We start from the raw sequence: 23,017 nt of genomic DNA on the forward strand, positions 1-23,017 counted from the left end.
ACTGAAGATTTAATAGGAAACTCATTTGTGCAACAAACAATTTAAAGTTAAAGTAAAGTAAGTAAACAATGTTTAGTAAATGCATATAAATATATAAGTAATGCAGAACGTTAGACTTTCAGTGTAATTGTTATTTAAATATATGTACTAAACCTTCGTGTTGCTCTAAGTTCGACACAAGCATCATCATTTGACACAACACAATGAATGTGTCTACTATAACTGTAATATTGCAGGCAGGTTTATTTTCCAGCAAATGCTAAACATGCATCTTATGTCAGAGAAGCCAGAGGATCTACAACAAAGATACATTCACATAAAATGCACATCATACATGTAAAAGTTTGTGATCATAGCCCTTGTAACTTTAAGTCTGGTCCTCATGCTGCAGGGGCACAGTTTGTAAGACAGGAGGTGCTGTTGCATTGTTTGGTTGAATTAACTCACCCAGGCTAAATTTATTGATACCGAGAGTGAGTCTGAGTTTAAATGTGCCTTAATGTCTACAGTAAATACCAAGTTACCTTCTGACTATGTAAACACGACTATATGTCAGTACGGTTGTAGAAGAGACAGAATGGAGGCTCACAAACAACTTTTTTCCAATGGCTTTAACAAGAGACAAAACAAAAACATCTTATAACAAATTAAAACAAATCAGCAAATAATTCATGATTTAGGTCATCAAGTTTTTAACTGTACTGACCAACCCATATCAGGAATTTTCATTCCTTTCTGATGTTGAGAAAAGCCAACAAGGCAAAACTAATAGATCGATGTACAGCCTATTATGCCAGAACAGAAGAAATAGGCTCCTTTTATGAATCAAGAAAAAATTAACCAAAAAATGAAGCCACAGATTATAAAAAGCCTCATATGGTATAGAGAAATTAATATGCTTTGCAATGATCATAACTGAGCAAAGCAAACAAAAACAGCTGATGCATTTCTCTTGCTTCCACATAAAAACCCCAATAATGATAAATAATTAAAATCACATAAAAGATTAAATAGGAGATTTTCTAAGTGATGGTCATCTGAACCAGCAGAAGACATGTGCAAATAAAAAGAAGCGTCAATCTATAATTTCTTACAACCTGGGAAAACCTCATATCTAAAAAAATGTCAAATATTACACGTATATACGTTCAATGTTAAAAATGTAAGTAAGATGTTTAAATGGGCCGTTTCTCTATCGTTGTGAAGTAGGACACTTTTTCTCACCAAAAATGGCAAATACTATTCTAAAAAGACTAACTGGTTTGGGAAAATAGTGATAGTCACACTTTAAGGATGATGCCCAGAATCACAAACAACAGCAAAAGAAAAAAGAAAAAAAAAGCAGTGCAGGACATCAAATCCTGTACAGAATGATTATAGTTTTATCGGTACATTTCTCAAACATTATTCCTTTGCTGATTCTTTAGAGCGATACACAGCATGGGACGAGTGGAGAGATCTCCAATCAAGTGATCTGCCAGCTTATCACTGAAATCTCCTTTTCACACTGAACCTGAAAACCTTTTGGATATAGAATTTTTTTGTTCTGATTATATGGAAAGCCTGTGAAAATAGATCAAATCGTACCAGTCTTTTATGCAACATGTAAAACATTCTTTTGACAATATATACAGAGTTGCTCTGTCCTGTACATGTTGCATATGCTACACAAAGCTAAACTTAGCTCATTGAAGCCCATGTTCAGGTAGTTTAGAGTTTATGCTCCAGTGGCAGCCGTGTTAGCTCGCTACAAATTTATTGGTGGTTGTTAGAGAGAAAAGGGCATTGAATGGTCAGATGCGCGCAGAGGGGTGAGTGCCCGTGGAGCTCTTTATGTTCTTCATGCAACTGCACTGACTTCCCCCACTGGACGCATCTGTCCTGCACATTGCTTTTTAGCAGCTCAGATTCTGACAAATACCAGAAACACCCGCTCTTTGTTCTGACATGACACATTACTGTATAAATGCCCTACAAGTGACACAAAGGTTAACATTGAACTCCAAACATTCACTCAAAGATTTAAGACACGATTAAGACACAATGAGTCCATTTCAAGTAGCAGACCACAGAAAGGTTTGTTCATTTTAAAATTTCATGTAATTTAAAAAATAATAAAAGCAACACTACTGGTTGCAGCAGTTTGTAAAATGCCTGTCGAGACAGCTTTCCTTGTGCAGTGTGTCCAGAGAGCATCTCTGCGCAAAATATACGTCATATAGAATCTGCTTTTACAGCTTGGTGGATGTCACTTAAAGCTGACTTTAGGTATCCAGTGTGACAGAGTTATGGCATTACTAATTACTAATTTACCAATGACCTTTAAGTTAGGTGGCACTGACTCTTAAATATTTAAACCTTGATACTTTATGTCTTATTTCATGTGGACAGGGCTGAGAGGGCTGTAGGTCATTATCCCTCTGTATTGTTTCAACTTTCAGAGAAGTGTTGCAAATGGACATCCAACCTATGACTTCTCAGTGATCCCTGGAGTTGTCCTCACAGAGCATTAAAAATGCAGTAGTTCAGGCTCCAAGAGGAAGGGTCTGTAGCAGCTGTCCTGCACCATTACCCCAGGTGGTAGCTGTATCTACTGTGACCTACGATGGAAAAACGGAAACGTCCACGGGCCTCGCTGTACTGCAGGTTCGTTGCTATGACCCAGGAGCAAACCAGTGATGGATATGAGTTATCCCACGCTGGATCTGCCCAATGTAGAAGTCTGCGTTTCTGGAGAAGTCCTGACAGACTGAAGAGTGGACGTCACCCAGAGCACAGTAAAGGGCAGTTCCACCCACGCTGATCACAACTGTGACCAGACAAAGCAAAAAAAGGAGCAGGCAGGAGTCTCCACCACCAACATCTACACAAAACAGACAAAGGAAGTCAGAGACAAAGCAGGGTTCACACAGACGGACAGATATTTATCTCTGACTTGTGCAGTAAGGACACTCAGACACACACCCTGCTCGTAGCCGTCGTCGGGAACCTTGAAGCGAACACGTCTTTTGGCAGTGGGTTTCTCCGGCTGCAGATCTGAGGAGGTAGTTGTGCTCACATTGTCCATACACACACTTCGCCTCTTTAATATGGAGACCAGGCCAGAGGCAGGAGACATCTGAGAGGGGCAGAAAAACATTAAGACACAGGTAGGACCTTTTCTGAAACTTTTCTTAATCAGACACCACAGTATTGCATCACTAGATGTCAGTATGGAACACAACAGGTAGAGCTGAACTCACAAGTTATACTAGCATTACAGGCTCAACACAAACATTAAAAATATTGTATATTGTATATGAATATCAGTATATCACAAATGGACTTTGTGTTAGAAACCTGTCATGTTTGTGCAGATGATTTCATTAGAAAAAAATCTGATCTGCTCTACATCCTGTCTTTTTTAATAAAAGACTACAACCACGCCTCATCCCATTCTGTCTCTGACATCTCTCTGCAGCGAACCCTTGTGCAGGTAGATGGTAGGCAGATCCATAGTCATGGATCCACAGTAATGGCTGGGTAATATCATTAGTGCTGCCTGTACTGGGTACTGTGTTGCCTCTTATACAGAGCCCAGACACAGACAGAACAATATCAGTATGAGTTTGTGGTTCTGCTTACGTGTTTGTTGAGCTTTAGGTTTGAAGGCTGACAATAACACATCACAGTACACATAATCCTAACTTACTTCTTAGTGTCTCCACAGCCTGTACAGTACTTACCTCCTCTACAGTGATGAGTTTAGCCATGTCATCCAGTGTAGCAGCTTCTTTGATTATGTCAGCCTGCTCTTCTTCATACACTTCCTCCTCCCCATCCTCTTCTTCCTCCTCACCTGGTTCCTGCTGCTTCACATTCTCCTCTTGAGAGTGGGCTTCCTGGTTCAGATGGGTTTTTTCGCTGTCCTGTAAGGATAATGGAATGCAGTTATAACCTGTCAGCCTATCAATACATCTCCATAGGGTAAAACAACAGTGAGCCACTGTGTTGCTCCAATCTCTGTTGCTGCTATAAAACAAATCTGTTTCAAGCTGTATTTTATGACCCTGTTCCCAGAAAAGTAACAAAACTAAGTGATGAGACTATGGTTTTACAGTCACAGCAACAATAAACAGAGGTAGTGAGCTTTCTTTCCGTTGCCAATAGATACCATACAATAAGAAACCTAGAGCTACTACATCAGCACAAGAAAACAATTACACCCCCTGTGCTGCTGGCTTGTTAAACTGAGTGTTGTTACCATTAGTGCAAACACAGATAACTAATGGTATAGGTGGCAATTTTAAAATACAGACTCTATTTTGCTGCATTCACGTTGACTTTCTATCTGTACTTTTCGAACATTTCTAAAGCTTTAAAACGCATTCTGCTGTAGACTGTACCTGGGATTCCTGATGCTGCTGTGCCCCCATCTCTGAACCACTGACTACAGTCTCCACTGGGAGATCCTTTTGAGCAGATTCAGCGTCTCTGTCCTTCTGCTCCTCCTCTTCCTCATCTTTCATCTCCAATGCCTCCACTGCCACTTCCACGTCTGTCTCCTCTTCTTCCACTTTTGCCTCTCTTCCCTGTGTCAGACCTAAATCTCCTCCCTGCTGCTCTGCAGGCTTGGACTGATCCATTACTCCAGCTGTAGGGGGGTGCAGACCATTTCCTATCACTGTAATGGTGTGTCCTACGTCTCTTTGTGCTCTTCCCTTCTCATTGTCGCTGTGCTCCATGTCAGTCAGCTGAGATCCATGGAAACTGCCCCTTCCCTGTAATTCTCTGTTTGGGTCTTCCTTGTCCCTTTTGGAGATTTCAAAGGCCTTGAACTCATCTGACACATTAATGGAGGGTGTGATTGAATGGCCAGGCTGAGAACGAGAGGAGTCTTCAGTTCTCTGCTTTATCCCTCCATCAACCTGATGGGCTGTATGAAATAAGAAAAAGAAAAAACACAGGGTGAAAATGAGTTTTAAGGGAGCTGGGGTGTGGCCGGAATACAGGAAGAGAGGATGTCAGGACTTTCAGCTGTAATGACTTCCTTTTAAATACACCATAAAGTACAAGTTAAACTTGCCGTGTACAGAAGAAACCATATATGACTTTCATAAAAATGTGAGTAAACAAGTCATCAAATTTAAATAGAGTAACAGATTTTATTAAAACTACTTAAGGAGAAAACAGGACGAACAAAGGAGACAGAAACACTAAAGCAAGTTGATAGATATTTGGAATTAAACATTGTGGAATAATGCAGTACAGGCCAGTCTTTCAGTCTTAATGAATACATAATAATAGGCTGTGTATGGATGAGGAAGTGGAAGGTTCCCAGCGTCTACAGACATGAGCCAATAACAAACAAAACCCAGAGCTTGCTGATAAAATTCGTTCAGGGTTGCTTAGGCCTATGGAGTCATGTCTGCAACTGGAACTGAAAAACCACAGCCTCACTCAACTTGGAGCAGCTTTTACTCCCCCAGGAAGTCTACAGGCCAAAACAGCGGGTTCTGTGCGTGTGTGACCACATTTTGGGGAAGTAAAACTAACCATCTAGAACTGACCATCTCCTCCTCCACCATAGCACACAAGGCTTTCCACACCTGGGGCCATTTGCACAATGTGGAAATAGTATGACCACCAAACTAAAGTCTTAATATCTCATTACATCTATATCTATCCTGCATATTTGAACTATTTAGTGAAAATGAGATCATCAGCAAACCTCAGTGATTTAACAAATATTTTTCAAAAACCTACAAAAGAGTACTACAGTAAAACCCTGGTGAATAGACGTGATATTTCCACTACAATATTTTAATATGGTATTAAAATCTAACATGCAAAACAAACCCACTGTGTCACACAGTCACTCACCTGAGATACGTTTCGCTCCCCCCTCTTCTAACGTAGATGCAGACTGTTGGCACACACAAACAAATGAATAAATATTGCTATACTACTGACTGATTAATATAGACACACTCAACGAAAATATCAAATGTCTTACCACAGCATCTCCAGCCACTGGTCTATAAACACAAGAGAGATAAAGAAACAGAGTGAGATGGAGAGTTTTAAAAGTCTGCTCTTGTTTTTAGTAAACGAAGACCTTAAAGATGGGTCACCCTTCTCTACTCTCCCGATCTAAAATTAGCCCGAACACTTTTCTCTGACTCTTGCGTGTGTGTGTGCGCGCAGAAGTTAAGCGAAGTGAAACCCTAGACGTGTGAAGGCTCAAATGTCTGAAAGTGCAGAAGCAGCAAAGAACCTTATGTTTAAACTATCACAGCAGTGCTCACCACACACAAAGACATACAAGCTGACAGCTCACACAGACACACACTTTCCACCTGTATGGGGGCATGAGGAATGTGAAAGTATGCATGATGTAAAGATTGTGTCTAGCCAGGTATACAATGCTGACAACTTCCTCTTAAGCGTTGAAAAGGGGAAATGATGTCAATGTCTAATTTCTTATGTTTGAAAGATTGGAAGCAACACATTTATAAATGTACATTAAGAATTACAGTAGCAGATAATAAGATTTTGATTTGCAGGGAACTTATTATTGGTAAAGACCATTTTCATGTATTACTGAAAATATTAAATTGCACTGCAAAACTGCAGAAACCATGAAGAAACACAACAAATGCAGCAAGTGAACTAGTTGTAGTAGACCATTAATCCTATGTCTGTCAACGATACGTCCACAGAGCAGAACTGTAGGGAGACAGAAATTATGTTTGCATTTCGGAGAAAATCTAAATACCAGAAACTAATGAATTCTTTCCATTAAATGGTTCAGACTGTAAACGACAGTCAGGAACAAATCTGTTTGTGCAGCTCCAATATTTGCTGTACAGCTAAGTGACTTTAAGAAAATGAAGTGAGCGTCTGTGATAGAAACGTATAATGCACTGACCGGCTGTGCGTCAGGCAGATGTGTTTAAGACTGTCCAGATGTTGAATTTCCAGGCTGGAGGAAGTCCTACACTTACTCTCTACGAGAAGAGACACAAGGTTAATACTTGAATGAATGAGCTCCCATGTACTGTAAGCGTCACAAGCATGAACACAACCAAGTCAAATCCTGGAGATCATTATCATCACTGAAATTACTTTAATATAGCCTGTTGTACGTGGACAGAAGCCCAGAGGCTACAGTCATTCATATCACACATAATAATACCCAGACGGTAAACAACTGTGAAAATGCGTGCCCCTGGTGTACGTGCTTATGTCCTACCCCACTGTTCCTGTAGCGTATTCAGGTTGTCCAGTACTCTCTGGTGATAGAGTCTCTCTAGTTGGAGGCACCACAGTGCCCGCTGGTCTGGAACACCTCAGGCTGAGGAAAATACTGAGGCTTTGATTTAGAAGCTTCAAGACTGTGTCACCAAAGCATATATGGTTATCTGTATGGTTGTCTGTTCACAAACCACTACAGCCAACAAGAGTCGAAATAGAAAGCACGAAGGAGTTAATGCTGGGAGAGTGGAGAGAACAGGGGGAAGTATAGACAGAGGGAGAAAGTGCTTCAGGCTGCCGTCTCTCATGTTTATGGATTTGAGCAGCCAAAACACAATCCTTCTTTGACACGGCCCAACGCTCTCTCTCCGTTTCCAACTAACCCATACACATGCATGACATAGCTAAGCTTGCTTTGCTTTGTCCCTCCTCCCACCTCATTGTTTTCCTCTGATTAAAATTTCCAATTCTTCTCAAGCTTGTTCTCTTGCCTTCATTCACTGTAAATGCTGCTGTCTTCTTCAATGAATATTTTGGCACCTTGCTGTGGTTTTTGTTCTCAGCGTGACCATAAAACCAACTTGAGTGTGAAGCATCTATCTAACTTCACAGGTGACTTCTTCCTCTCCTTAGAGCTTTTGATGCTCGCTTTTTGATTCAAATTCTTTTCATTCTAAAGAAATAATTTAACAGGCAGTAACGTCATGAGATAGGAATAGCACAATCTTTGCTTTTTTAGGAGAACACTATTCCCTCCACCCCACACCCAACATATATGAAGCAACTCAGGTGATAAGGATACAGTCTTCATGAAGGACAAAGGTCTCAGCAATCTGCAGAGAGACAGAGAATAAGAGACATTATAAACTTTTATGAAATGCAGGCGTTTATAATTTCAAAGTAAAGATTGTGTGTGTTTTTAAGCCCATCGGTTGAGTCACAGAGCCAACATGGAACTGTGGCTCAGTAGAGATTTGAAAAAAAAAAGATGGAAACCTTTGCTCATATTAAAGTGGCTCCAGAATAAGACACAACGTCAGAGCAGCTTATTAGTGGGAGAGCTGAACAGCTCTCACACTATTGAGATCTTCGCTCTTTATTATTAGTGGGAGAGCTGAACAGCTCTCACACTATTGAGATCTTCGCTCTTTATTATTAGTGGGAGAGCTGAACAGCTCTCACACTATTGTTATCTTCGGTCTTTATTAGTGGGAGAGCTGAACAGCTCTCACACTATTGTTATCTTCGGTCTTTATTATTATTATTCTTCTTCTACTTATTCCGCCCTTTTTTTGATTGCTATCTACTTTTTAACGCTTCATCGTAGAATCGTCGTTCAACTTTCTAAACGTGTGTCATCTTTAGGAGATGTGGGCTATTACTTTTTATGTTTTCAGCTTTTCAACTTTTAACGTTATTCAACTTTTTTCATCGTTTTTTTATAATGGTTGTCTATGGGAATCATCGTTAAACTTTTTGTCAACTTCCCTCTTTTCATCAGCGTCTATCATCGTCATACTTTGGCGTAGAAACGTCATTTCAACTTCAAAAGCGTCCATCATCGCTCAACTTTCTCCTCGTAAATCAGCGTTGTCGTATCTTCTATACTTTTCGACTAGTGAGCGTTTAAATATGGTGTGGTTTTTGTTAAATTTTCAGCTTTTCCATTAGTGTGTATTGGGTCATTTAGAGTGCGTGATGTCACAGCCAGAGTGCGAGGGTGCGCTTTTTAAAGACAGAACTTCGGTCTTTAACTTGTCGCTACAGCCACAATTTCTACTCTATGAACGTAATTATTTCACTAAATCGTAGTCATACTTGTCTTCTTTTAATGATGTGTCTGGCTTTACCCTCAGACTTATACTTTAGTCGCTATCGACCTCAAAGCACAGAGAGATCCTGAAATTCTCCCATAGACTCTAATGATAATTTTTGGCAGACGTCTGGAAAAAACAAGGAGGAGACATATTTTGAAATTGCGACTGTGGCTACAAACGTTTGTCCTCAAACATAAAATTCACACCATTTGCTCATTGAAGCCTTGGGACTCGAAAAATGAAATAATCTTTGTGATAACTATTATGGTTTAGCTGGAACAAGCCTGTTTATACAGGGTGAAACTCTGCTTTTTACAGAGCAGAATGAGCCTGATTTTCCCGCCTTTTGTCTCCATGGCGACGGCGCAGCTGCAGATTTGACTGACAGGTCAAACTGCTGATGCTCAGTGTACAGAGCAGTTCCATGCTTGTTACTGATTAGTCAACCACACTATTGGATTGTGTAGTGATTAAGCACGCACTTCCTCTAAATCCTTTCAAAATAAAAGCACCAAGCCAAATAATTATCTTTAATAGCAATATTTCTGCTTTTAGATGGGTAATTATGACGATTTAAAGATAGATTAACAGTTTAGTAATTACCCACACATGCTTCCTCTACATCCTTTCAAAGTAAAAGCACCAATGTCAATTATTAGCTTTAACTGCACTGTTTTTGCCTTTGAATGGGTAATTATGATTATTTAAAGACTAATTGACAGTTACGCTATTACCCCCACACATTTCCTCTAAATCCTTTCAAAATAAAAGCACCAATTACAATTTATTACCTTTAATGGCAAGATTGATTAGAAAATTTGTGGTTCTGAATACTTGCCAATCGTTATAGAGACTACTTTAGAGTTCAGTAAATAGCCACTCAAACCTATTAAGGTGCTTTTATTCTGAAAGGGCTAAATCTAAATCTTTTGCTTTAATAGGGCTATTCTTGCTATTGAATGATAAATTATGATTATCTAATGACTATTTTATAGTTTAGTAATCGCCCACACACAACCTCTAAATCCTTTCAAAATAAAAGCACCAATGTAATTTATTACCTTAAATGGCAAGATTTTTGTTTCTGACTGGTAAATTTTTACTAGTTATTAAACTATTACACAGGTAATTATTTACAAATACTTTCTTCAAATTAAAAAGCTAGTCAGTTCTTTATGATTGTCAACAATGCACTCTGGTCAACTTTTTAATCTGTGATATATTTTTTACCTTGGTCAACTTTTGAATCATTGTCATATTTTAATCTTGTCCTAGTATGACATTGGTCATCTTTTTAATCGCCATCTTTTGTCATCGTTTTATTCTTTGTCAACGTTTTCTCGTTTCATCGCTTTGCCGTAGTCAACTTTTGGACGCAGTCAACTTTTTTGACGTCAGCAGCTTAATCAGCGTTTGTCAGCTTGCGGCAGCAGATCAGCTCTCCCACGTAATTTCTCGAGAAATTACTTTTTCTAGTTATTATTATTATTCTTCTTCTACTTATTCCGCCCTTTTTTGATTGCTATCTATTTTAACGCTTCATCGTAGAATCGTCGTTCAACTTTCTAAACGTGTGTCATCTTTAGGAGATGTGGGCTATTACTTTTATGTTTTCAGCTTTTCAACTTTTAATGTTATTCAACTTTTTCATCGTTTTTTTATAATGGTCGTCTATGGGAATATCGTTCAACTTTTTGTCAACTTCCCTCTTTCATCACGTCTATCATCGTCATACTTTGGCGTTAGAAACGTCATTTCACAACTTCAAAAGCGTCCATCATCGCTCAACTTTCTCCTCGTAAATCAGCGTTGTCGTATCTTCTATACTTTTTGACTCGTGAACGTTTAAATATGGTGTGGTTTTTGTTAAATTTTCAGCTTTTCCATTAGTGTGTATTGGGTCAGTTAGAGTGCGTGATGTCACAGCTACAGTGAGAATGTGCGCTTTTTTAAGACAACTTCTGTCTCTAACTTGTCACTACACCGCCACAGTTTTTACTCTATCACGTAATTTTTCACTAATCGTAGTCATACTTGTCTTCTTTCTAATGATGTGTCTGGCTTTACCCTCAGACTTATACTTTTAGTCGCTATCGACCTCAAAGCACAGAGAGATCCTGAAATTCTCCCATAGACTCTAATGATAATTTTTTGGCAGACGTCTGGAGAAAAAAAAGGAGGAGACTATTTTGAAATTGCGACTGTGGCTACAAACGTTTGTCCTCACATAAAAATCACACCATTTGCTCATTGAAGCCTTGGGACTCGTAAAATGAAATAATTTTTGTGATAACTATCATGGTTTAGCTGGAACAAGCTGTTTATACAGGGTGAAACTCTGCTTTTACAGAGCAGAGTGAGCCTGATTTTCCCCGCCTTTCGTCTCCATGGCGACGGCGCAGCTGCAGATTTCACTGACAGGTCAAACTCCTGATGCTCAGTGTAGCAGCAGTTTCATGCTTATTACTGATTACTCACTACACTATTGGATTGTGTAGTAATTAAGCACACACTTCCTCTAAATCCTTTCAAAATAAAAGCACCAAGCCAAATAATTAGCTTTAATAGCAATATTTCTGCTTTTAGATGGGTAATGACTATTTAAAGATACATTAACAGTTTAGTAATTACCCACACATGCTTCCTATACGTCCTTTCAAAATAAAAGCACCAATGCAATTTATTAGCTTTAGCTGCACTGTTTTTGCCTTTGAATGGTTAATTATGATTATTTAAAGACTAATTAACAGGTACGCTATACCCTACCCCCACACATTTCCTCTAAATCCTTTCAAAATAAAAGCACCAATTACAATTTATTACCTTTTAATGGCAAGATTGATTAGAACATTTCTGGTTCTGAATACTTCCAATTTTTAATGAGACTATTTAAGAGTTCAGCAAATAACCACTCACACTTATTAGGGTGCTTTTATTCTGAAAGGGCTTAATCTAAATTTTTTGCTTTAATAGGGCTATTCTTGCTAGTGAATGATAAATTAGACTATCTAATGACTATTTTATAGTTTAGTAATCACTCACACACAACCTCTAAATCCTTTCAAAATAAAAGCAACAATGTAATTTATTACCCTAAATGGCAAGATTTTGTTTCTGACTGGTAATTTTTAATAGTTATTAAACTATTATTTTTTATTTGCTATTATTTTATTTTTTTATTATTTAATTATTTACAAATACTTTCTTCAAATTAAAAGCTAGTTAGCTAATTCATGATTGTCAACTTTTTAATATTTGACATCTTTTTACCTTGGTCAACTTTTGAATCATTGTCATATTTTTATCTTGTCTTAGTGTGACCATGGTCATCTCTTTAATCATCATCTTTTTGATCGCCATCTTTTGTCATCGTTTTAATCTTTGTCAACGTTTTCTTGTTTGTTTTCATCATCGTTTTCATGTTTTGCCGTAGTCAACTTTTGGACGTCAGCAGCTTAATCAGCGTTTGTCATCGTTGCGGCAGCAGATCAGCTCTCCCACGTAATTTCTCGGAAATTACTTTTTCTAGTTATTATTCTTATTATTTCGCCCCGTTTTTCGGTCGCTATCTACTTCTCAACGCTTCATCGTAGAATCATCGTTCAACGTTCTAAACGTGCGTCATCGTTAGACGATGCAGGCTATTACTTTTCACGTTTTCAGCTTTTAAACTTTTAAACGTTATTCAACGTTTTTCGTCGTTTTTTTATAATGGTCGTCTATGGGAATCATTGTTCAACTTTCGTCAACTTCCCTCTTTTCATCAGCGTCTATCATCGTCATACTTTGGCGTAGAAACGTCATTTTAACGTCAAAAGCATCTATCATCTTTCATCTCGTTCTCCGTGTAAATCAGCGTCCTCGTATCTTTTGTAGTTTACAACTTGTGAGCGTTTAAATATCGTGTGGTTTTTGTTAAATTTTCAGCTTTTCCATTAGTGTCTATTGGGACAGTTAGAGTGCGTGATGTCACAGCTACAGTGAGAAGGTGCGCTTTTTTAAGACAGAACTTCTGTCTCTAACTCGTCACTACAGCCACAATTTTTACTCTATCAACGTAATTACTTCACTAAATCGTAGTCATACTTGTCTTCTTTCTAATGATGTGTCTGGATATACCCTCAGACCTATACTTTAGTCGCTATGGACCTCAAAGTGCAGAGAGATCCTGAAATTCTCCCATTGACTCTAATGATAATTTTTGGCAGACGTCTGGGGAGAAAAACAGAGGAGACTATTTTGAAATTGCCACTGTGGCTACAAGCTTTTGTCCTTAAACATAAAATTCACACCATTTGCTCATTGAAGCCTTGGGACTCGTAAAATGAAATAATTTTTGTGATAACTATCATGGTTTAGCTGAAACAAGCCTGTTTATACAGGGTGAAACTCTGCTTTTACAGAGCAGAGTGAGCCTGATTTCCCGCCTTTCGTCTCCATGGCGACGGCGCAGCTGCAGATTTCACTGACAGGTCAAACTCCTGATGCTCAGTGTAGACAGCAGTTCCATGCTTGTTACTGATTACTCAACTACACTATTGGATTGTGTAGTAATTAAGCACACACTTCCTCTAAATCCTTTCAAATAAAAGCACCAAGCCAAATAATTAGCTTTAATAGCAATATTTCTGCTTTTAGATGGGTAATTATGACTGTTTAAATATAGATTAACAGTTTAGTAATTACCCACACGTGCTTCCTCTACATCCTTTCAAATAAAAGCACCAATGCCAATTATTAGCTTTAACTGCACTTTTTGCCTTTGAATGGGTAATTAAAGACTAATTGACAGTTACGCTATTACCCCCACACATTTCCTCTAAATCCTTTCAAAATAAAAGCACCAATTACAATTTATTACCTTTAATGGCAAGATTGATTAAAAAAAATTGTGGTTCTGAATACTTACCAATCGTTAATGGGACTACTTTAGAGTTCAGTAATAGCCACTCAAACTTATTAGGGTGCTTTTATTCTGAAAGGGCTAAATCTAAATCTTTGCTTTAATAGGGCTATTCTTGCTATTGAATGATATTATGAATCTAATGACTATTTTATAGTTTAGTAATCGCCCACACACAACCTCTAAATCCTTTCAAATAAAAGCACCAATGTAATTATTACCTTAAATGGCAAGATTTTTGTTTCTGACTGGTAAATTTCTACTAGTTATTAAAATATTACACAGTTAGGTAATTATTTACAAATACTTTCTTCAAATCAAAAAGATAGTCAGCTTATTTATGATTGTCAACAATGCACATTGGTCAACCTTTTAATCTTTGACATCTTTTAACCGTGGTCAACTTTTGAATCATTGTCATCTCTTTAATATTGTCATAGTATGACCTTGGTCATCTTTTTAATCATCATCTTTTTAAATCGCCATCTTTTGTCATCGTTTTAATCTTTGTCAACGTTTTCTTTCTCGTTTTCATCATCGTTTTCATCGTTTTGCCGTAGTCAACTTTTTGACGTCAGCAGCTTAATCAGCGTTTGTCATCGTTGCGGCAGCAGATCAGCTCTCCCACGTAATTTCTCGAGAAATTACTTTTTCTAGTTATTCTTATTATTTCGCCCCGTTTTTCGGTCGCTATCTACTTCTCAACGCTTCAACGTAGAATCATCGTTCAACGTTCTAAACGTGCGTCATCGTTAGACGATGCAGGCTATTACTTTTCACGTTTTCATCAGCTTTTAAACTTTTAACGTTATTCACGTTTTTCGTCGTTTTTTTATAATGGTCGTCTATGGGAATCATCGTTCAACTTTCTGTCAACTTCCCTCTTTTCATCAGCGTCTATCATCGTCATACTTTGGCGTAGAAACGTTATTTCAACGTCAAAAGCATCTATCATCTTTCATCGTTCTCCGTGTAAATCAGCGTCCTCGTATCTTTTATAGTTTTCAACTTGTGAGCGTTTAAATATCGTGTGGTTTTAGTTAAATTTTCAGCTTTTCCATTAGTGTGTATTGGCTCTGCTAGAGTGCGTGATGTCACAGCTACAGTGAGAAGGTGCGCTTTTTTAAGACAGAACTTCTGTCTCTAACTCGTCACTACAGCCACAATTTTTACTCTATCAACGTAATTACTTCTCTAAATCGTAGTCATACTTGTCTTCTTTCTAATGATGTGTCTGGATATACCCTCAGACCTATACTTTAGTCACTATCGACCTCAAAGTGCAGAGAGATCCTGAAATTCTCCCATTGACTCTAATGATAATTTTTGGCAGACGTCTGAGGAGAAAAACAGAGGAGACATATTTTGAAATTGCCACTGTGGCTACAAGCTTTTGTCCTTAAACATAAATTCACACCATTTGCTCATTGAAGCCTTGGGACTCGTAAATGAAATAATTTTTGTGATAACTATCATGGTTTAGCTGAAACAAGCCTGTTTATACAGGGTGAAACTCTGCTTTTACAGAGCAGAGTGAGCCTGATTTTCCCGCCTTTCGTCTCCATGGCGACGGCGCAGCTGCAGATTTCACTGACAGGTCAAACTCCTGATGCTCAGTGTAGACAGCAGTTCCATGCTTGTTACTGATTACTCAACTACACTATTGGATTGTGTAGTAATTAAGCACCACTTCCTCTAAATCCTTTCAAAATAAAAGCACCAAGCCAAATAATTGGCTTTAATAGCAATATTTTCTGCTTTTAGATGGGTAATTATGACTGTTTAATATAGATTAACAGTTTAGTAATGACCCACACATGCTTCCTCTACATCCTTTCAAAATAAAAGCACCAATGCCAATTATTAGCTTTAACTGCACTGTTTTTGCCTTTGAATGGGTAATTATGATTATTTAAAGATTAGTTGACAGTTACGCTATTACCCCCACACATTTCCTCTAAATCCTTTCAAATAAATGCACCAATTACAATTTTTTACTTTTAATGGCAAGATTGATTAGAAAGTTTGTGGTTCTGAATACTTACCAATCGTTAATGAGACTACTTTAGAGTTCAGTAAATAGCCACTCAAACTTATTAGGGTGCTTTTATTCTGAAAGGGCTAAATCTAAATCTTTTGCTTTAATAGGGCTATTGTTGCTATTGAATGATAAATTATGACTATCTAATGACTATTTTATAATTTAGTAATCACTCACACACAACCTCTAAATCCTTTCAAAATAAAAGCACCAATGTAATTTATTATCTTAAATGGCAAGATTTTTGTTTCTGACTGGTAAATTTTTAATGGTTATTAAACTATTACACAGTTAGGCAATTATTTACAAATACTTTCTTCAAATCAAAAAGATAGTCATCTTATTTATGGTTGTTAACAATGCACCTTGGTCAACTTTTTAATCTTTGACATCTTTTAACCTTGGTCAACTTTTGAATCATTGTCATATTTTAATCTTGTCCTAGTATGACATTGGTCATCTTTTTAATCGCCATCTTTTGTCATCGTTTTATTCTTTGTCAACGTTTTCTCGTTTTCATCGCTTTGCCGTAGTCAACTTTTGGACGTAGTCAACTTTTTTGACGTCAGCAGCTTAATCAGCGTTTGTCATCGTTGCGGCAGCAGATCAGCTCTCCCACGTAATTTCTCGAGAAATTGCTTTTTCTAGTTACATTTGAATCTAACCAAACATAATAAAACAGACACACTAAGATAGAGTCATAAGAATACTGAAACCCAGACTGTACAGAGCTAAAATACAGTATGTACTGTATACCGCTAGTACTGCAAGAACGTCTATAATCATATATAATTAACTGACAGGAACAAACAAAAAGACAATTAAAAAAAAAGTCTACCGCATTTATAGTGACTGTGAAAGTGAGTGTAAAAAGAAAGAAGCAGGCGAGAAAAGCCACAGACCACAGTGGACACTGTACCTCTCTTCAGCATGTGTCCCTTTAATGCTGCTCAGCTGATCACAGAACAAGAGACATGTGAGTGAGTGTGTACGAGTGAGTGTGTGCAAGTGAGAGAGAGAGAGAGAGAGAGAGAGAGAGAGAGAGAGAGAGAGAGAGAAAGAGAGAGAGGAGGAGGAGGAGGAGGAGCTCTTACATTTCTAATGAAGTGAGGGGTTGCAGCTACTGAATGAACTCTCTAGTTGTCTGTGCAGCTGTTTTTTAAATACAAAGTCAGAAAGAAGTTTGTATTCATATAAATTTACATTTGTTTCATTTGAAGGTCACATACGTTCATACAGGTGCAGTCTGATTTAATATTTATTAATATTGTGTTTGACCATGGCTGCCTGGCAGAACATGGGTGAGCATGGATGAACAGTCACCACAGTCTGGGTTGTTGAGCAGGAGGAATGTGGAAGTAGGCATGCAATTCCAAAGTCCTTGAGCATATGGCAAAACTGAGCAAACCTCTGGTTATCAATACATATCACAAACCATGTTTATTCAACAATATATTCAAGCCAAAGCCTTTTTTGTTCTACCGCCTACACACACTCATTGTTTACTATGAGCTACTGAATTCTGCTGTTCTGAGTCATGACCATATACTTACACACTCTCACTATCTCTGTCTATTTAACTCACATATGCACCTGTTTGGCTGGAAGGAAGCAAAGCTCAGGTGTGCCTGGTGAAGACCTTTCTGAATCAAATTAATGAAATATTCTCATACATGTTTAGTCATGCAGGTCTGTATGTGAGAGAAAAAAGCAGTGAGAGACTGGGAAAGCGTTTTTATGTGATGTGTAAGTCTGTTTGGGTGCACAGACAATGAACACGCCCACGCCCCAGGGAAGAACCGGTCACTCTGATTTTAAGTTGAGTGGAGAGAAGTTATTTAATAGTTGGTGTGAAATCAAAAGTTTAAAATGATTCAAAACACTTGCTACAAGTCAAACAGAAGTAAAACAGATGGGTTACCTGGTGGAGGTATTGTGGTAGGCGAGTGTCATCCCCTTTATGTGCCAACTGCTCAAGGCACTCCAGTGGAGAAGTGCACTGAATAGGTCCTGTGGTGCAGGTGGAGACTGAAAAGCAAGGGGGCACTGACATTGAGGTAATATGTCCCCAGTGTAAGTTTATAGGCCCTGCGGTCGAGGTGGGTTCTGTACTAGTAGTCTCAGAACCTGTAGTGGAAGCAACGAAAGTGCTGAGCCTTGAGGCTTGAGGCTCCGCGTGTGAAGTGGCAGGCCCTCTGGTACATGTGGGCCTGTGCTCTGTGGATGAGGTAAATGAAGTGTGTTCTGCAGTGAATACACTTTCTGCTGTGCTATCTGTAGTCCCCGAAACACAGGGAAACACAGGTGAGCTGGTTGGCCTGGTGTCTGATGTTAAAGGTAGGGAATCAGCAGCTGTGTCTCCCACTGTAGTTGGATGTGTGATGGAGATCTGAGAGTCCACTTCAGTATCACTCAGTGGACTGACTGGAACAATAGGGGATGTAGGCTCTGGACTGGTCCCAGGGCTAAAAGGATAAGGAGACTCCAGCAGGCTGCCTACAGACAGCACACAAAAGAAGATGAGAAGAAGAGCAGAGTTAGTGGTTTAGCAACCACTAAGGACAACTCATAAACAGCTGTGTAAAATTTGTTCTGATAATAAACAGGTCTATAACAGGCTTATTCACGTCTAAACTTGAGATAGAAGAAGAATGGGTCACAATCCAAGTCACTAAAGTGTAAAACAATCAACAACAGCTTGGTATTAGGATTTACAGGATCAGGTTGGTTTGTGTGGAAACAAAGCTAAACTAACCACACAGCACAGAGTAACCTTTATTAAGAACGCTTAATCTTAAATATTTTCAGTAAGTAAATGAATGTTAACAACAAATCAAGTCAAACTGTTTACTGTATATTACCCATAGAGGCTAATTAGGTGAAATAAGATATCCAAGCAAGTAGCAAAAATGAATGAATGATAATGGTTAATAATTTACTATACTGAACTATTGGCTAAACCTTCTGTCACCTACATAAGGTAAAATGTGAACTGCATTAGCTGTTGGTTCTGACAAACACTGGCTGCATGTTACAGATTAACATCTTTGGGCAGCAGTAAAGTCTTGTTTGTGTACAGAGTTTTTCCTATAAATCTTTCTCCTCTACCTCACTTACCTTTGTCTTCATCCATTCCTAACTTAAAAATCCTTTTCTGCGTGCTAAAGTGTGCTGCGTTTCACACTTTTTTGTTCCAGTCATGTGATATAAGTGACGTCATCATTCTCAGTCATTCTGACCTCAATCTAAAATTTTGAGGGAGTCAACCATTCCATCCAGAATGCTGTCATTTTTAACAGCTAATCCGTCACTGCAGGTGGTGCTATTTCTATGCTGTGTTTCTAGGGCAGCCTGAATCATTATTTTTCTAACTTTAAATATTGTGGAAACTGGTTTAGAATAAGAGATTGGCCTTTTCAGAAAAGTGGCCTGCTTTAGATATTTAACATGTAATAAGAAAGGGGGCGTTCTCACTGTTGATCCCACATAGGTTAAGCTACTGCACATATCTCTGCAGTACACAACTTTAGCCTCTTGCAGCTAAGCCTGCTTTCTAGCAACAACAAGAATCTGCTTTGACTGATGGTTAGACTTGAGGTATGCAACCCCCTATAAGATTGGAATGCACACACTAATGATAAGTGAATGCAGCTGATCAGAGATTGCCATTTATAAGTTAGAGTGGAATCGAAAATGATAAAACCTTCAAATGAATTCTAAAACAGTCCAATTAGCTGTTACAAACATCTGCCATTGCAATAAATGCTACATACCAGTTTCTGAATATGAAGAATCAGTCATGGGAGTATCAGGCGACTGGCAGTGAATTAGAGCACTTGATTCCTCAGACTCTTCATCCTCCTCCTCCTCTTCTGGTGCTTCCTTCATCACCTCATCAGTGTCTTCTTCCTCTTCATCCTCTGTGCCTTTTCCTATGTTTCCCTGTTTATCCACTTCCTGCACTTCTTCGCCTTTTGCATTGTTGTTGAGGGAGGTATTAAGAATGATCCTGTGCTCTTGCTCCTCTTCATTTTGTGAGGAACAGGGATTTGAAGTCTGTGTGAGGGTGTTTGCCTCATTGAGGTTTCGAGTTTGGGCAGCAAGGGTTTCAGGTCTGTGTAGGTTATCGCAAAGGTCAACCCCACCCATAGGAACTTGCGACATTACTCGACCGTCCCTCTCAAACTGACCTGTAGAGTTAAACCATAATTATAAACAAATAAATAAAGTTTGACCCAATAAAATTGCCTCATTCTTAACAGCATTTAAATGCTCACCACCACAATCCATGGGTCTCCAGTCTTACAGCCTTTGACCTTTCAGCATGAAGGTCAATGCTGTCTGTTAGACAAGGCCTTCTTCAAGTCTGTAGTGATTAGGAGAAAAAGAAAGAAGAAATGCGCATGTGAAATATGACAAATATTTGAGAAACACAGATAAAATTCACTCAGAAACAAAGGCTAGACACACTAAAGGAGGAAAAAGGGAGACACACTAAACTAGTTTAGCATCATTCCAAAGCAGGCGAGCAAACCCTGCAACCCTGAGGCTTAAAATAAGAAAACAACACCTACTATGTAGAAAGATGTGCATGAATAGACGTTATGGAAATTTCAAATTACTTTAACTTACTCCACCTTTAAGGCCGAGGACATGTCAGTTACATAAATAGTATGAAAGAAAAGGCGTTTTGCTTATTTCTGTCTGCAGCTAAACATAATACTCTTTAAATATAATACAACTAAAATGTAAATTTTATTGAAAGCTCATTAATGTGTCTAAAATGAGTTCACATTATTCTTCAAAATGTATTATAACTAATGAATCACTCAACTGCATTTGCCTCAATCCCCGTATATTGACATTACAGTAACCCATTTCTATGACAGCCTTGCGACTTTACACTGAACTGTAACAAAGGCAACACAATCCACTGTTCTTTTTAGACTGTTGCTGCAAACACAGTCATAAAGGCATCACATGCATTGCAGAAATCCTATAAATACATGTTCCTTTTAAAACAATAACTGCAGGTGAGTAAATCATTAGAGTCTTATTACTGGTCTTGCACAGACTACCTATCATGTTCATACAGTACCAAAGCCTTATGTTGACTTTAGTAGTAGAAGTTGTAACATCTAAATTCCCTGCAAACACACATATCTAGGTTACGAAGTGCTATCTCAGAGGAGTAAAGCTGTCCTGATTTCTTGCAGCTTTAAACCCACTACTTCTCCTGTAGCCCTAGGTTGGCCTGTGTAAACTCAAACACGGGCCAACCAAGACAACGAAGAAAGCCAGGACAAACACACCCAACAATTTTAGTTTGGTGTGCCAATTCACGGGTGTCTTTAATATAGCAAGACACAAATGCTCCTGAGAAATACCTTGGAAAAACAGCCATCAGCTAATCAGCACTGCTATCTCCATAGAAAGCGAGTGTCTAGGGGGCACCGTAATTGTTTTGCATTTAGTTGCATAAGCTCTATACATTATAGACGTCCCGTCTGGAAACACACTCAATCCACATGGGAAATGTTGTTAGATATCACCATGGATTTGAGATAGTAAGGAAGCTAGAAACACGTTCACGTGTAATTATCCAAGCTCTGAATGTCTCTGAAGATAAAACAGTCCCAGATCACAACAAACAACTGTGACACGGAGGCTTATGCAACAATAACCTCCAGCTTACACACACAGGTGTTATTATATCGGTGCTTAGTAGACAGTCATGCAGTTTAATGTCCCCCTCCTACAAGGTTTTCTGTATTTGGAAGTATTTATACACTTCTCATTTTGTCTGCTCCACGGGGGGCAAGAATAATTAGAGATAAAAGTACTGACTGAAGAAGCGAATTCTGCTAAAAACACAGGTCCTGTGAAAAGCGCTTATTCACAGGGACCCACAAAGGATGAGAAACGGTTAACAAATGAGTCGTAAAATGTTTGCCTTGTAATTTAAAGTGGTGTAAAATCTTAAGGTTGTGTTCGTGTGTTTAAAGTTAATAGATGGGTATAGATCATGTGTGACAGCAGGCAATGACAGAAAAGACGCATCCAGTGACAGCTTGTGGTGAATGTCACATCTACCCCATTAACGCTAGCTTAGTTTGCTAGCTACCCAGCTAGTTTTAATGTAAAAGGATATGCACGATTACGTAATTTACGCATCTTAATTTGACTGTACGGAAGGGTTATTAGCATATATTAGCTTAAGTTCCACGCAGTGCTAATTGGTCATCACATGTTTTTACAGCTTCACTAAATTGCTACGTCCGGGTTCAGCTAAGCTAATGAGCAGCTGTTAACCTATGTTAATAGTAGGACACATATCGCCAATGATGGAGATTATTTGGTATTGATGCGTTGCTAGCTAACGTGAGCTAGCGGGGAACAGCAACACAGCTGGCCAGCGCCGCGGAGAAACCCGGCAAATACACGTTCATGTATTTTCACGCACCACGAAAGCGAGACATCAACTATGAACTCATCCCGTGACAACAGCGTTCAAACAGTAACGTTACTCACAGCTGAATGGTAAAACCTCGGGAGTCGGACACCTTGCTGGTGATGTTTTTGTTGTGCAGGCTGAGTGCGACTGACAGCCACGGGTCGTCGCTGCCGCCGTCACCAGCTCTGAGCTGTGGCAAAGCGGCGCGCGCGCTGTCGCCATCTTGTGTCACTTTACTGAAGGTACGTGGCTTTCAGTAACTGCAGTGACGGTGTCCAGAGGACGAATTAAGCCCAGTTTGTAGTTTATATTTATTTCTATGTTGAAAGAAACCGATTCAGGAGTCTAATTCATATTATTCTAAAATATTATAGCAGGATTCATCAGTATGTCTTATTTAAATCAAGTAGGGAATCTTTGAATTGTATTGTAAAAGTTTCTGTTCATGTTTCATCACAAATCGTGAGTCTAACCATTAAAAACACTGCAAATAATTCAGTCCAGTGCCTTTTGTCTATCTATGTCCATCTTATGGTGCTGCTGAATTACATTCTATACTAGAAATT

The 23,017-nt window shown here is 38.6% G+C and overlaps 1 protein-coding gene across 1 annotated transcript; it reads right to left on the minus strand.

The window, feature by feature from the left end:
• Positions 1-225: 225 nt before the first annotated feature.
• cnsta (consortin, connexin sorting protein a) lies at positions 226-22,684 on the minus strand. Its single transcript, XM_029145448.3, has 13 exons — positions 22,529-22,684; positions 20,275-20,363; positions 19,771-20,187; positions 17,919-18,493; positions 8,039-8,069; positions 7,235-7,321; positions 6,911-6,989; positions 5,996-6,017; positions 5,863-5,905; positions 4,386-4,915; positions 3,726-3,908; positions 2,965-3,118; positions 226-2,863 (listed from the first exon to the last, which is right to left on the minus strand). Exons 2-13 carry the CDS (start codon positions 20,285-20,287, stop codon positions 2,655-2,657), a joined length of 2,343 nt encoding a protein of 780 aa, XP_029001281.1. The 5' UTR covers positions 20,288-20,363; positions 22,529-22,684; the 3' UTR covers positions 226-2,654.
• Between the last annotated feature and the right edge of the window lie 333 nt (positions 22,685-23,017).

Source organism: Betta splendens, chromosome 3, assembly GCF_900634795.4.
Source record: "Betta splendens chromosome 3, fBetSpl5.4, whole genome shotgun sequence".
Taxonomy (NCBI): Eukaryota; Metazoa; Chordata; class Actinopteri; order Anabantiformes; family Osphronemidae; genus Betta; species Betta splendens.

What these genes read in the sequence shown, in the direction of transcription:
- cnsta (XM_029145448.3), bottom strand. An exon ending in TTCTTCATATTCAGAAACTG is followed by an intron (nt 18,494 to 19,770) that starts GTATGTAGCATT and finishes TGCTGTCTGTAG; the next exon opens with GCAGCCTGCTGGAGTCTCCT. An exon ending in GGGAGCGAAACGTATCTCAG is followed by an intron (nt 4,916 to 5,862) that starts GTGAGTGACTGT and finishes TATTTCATACAG; the next exon opens with CCCATCAGGTTGATGGAGGG.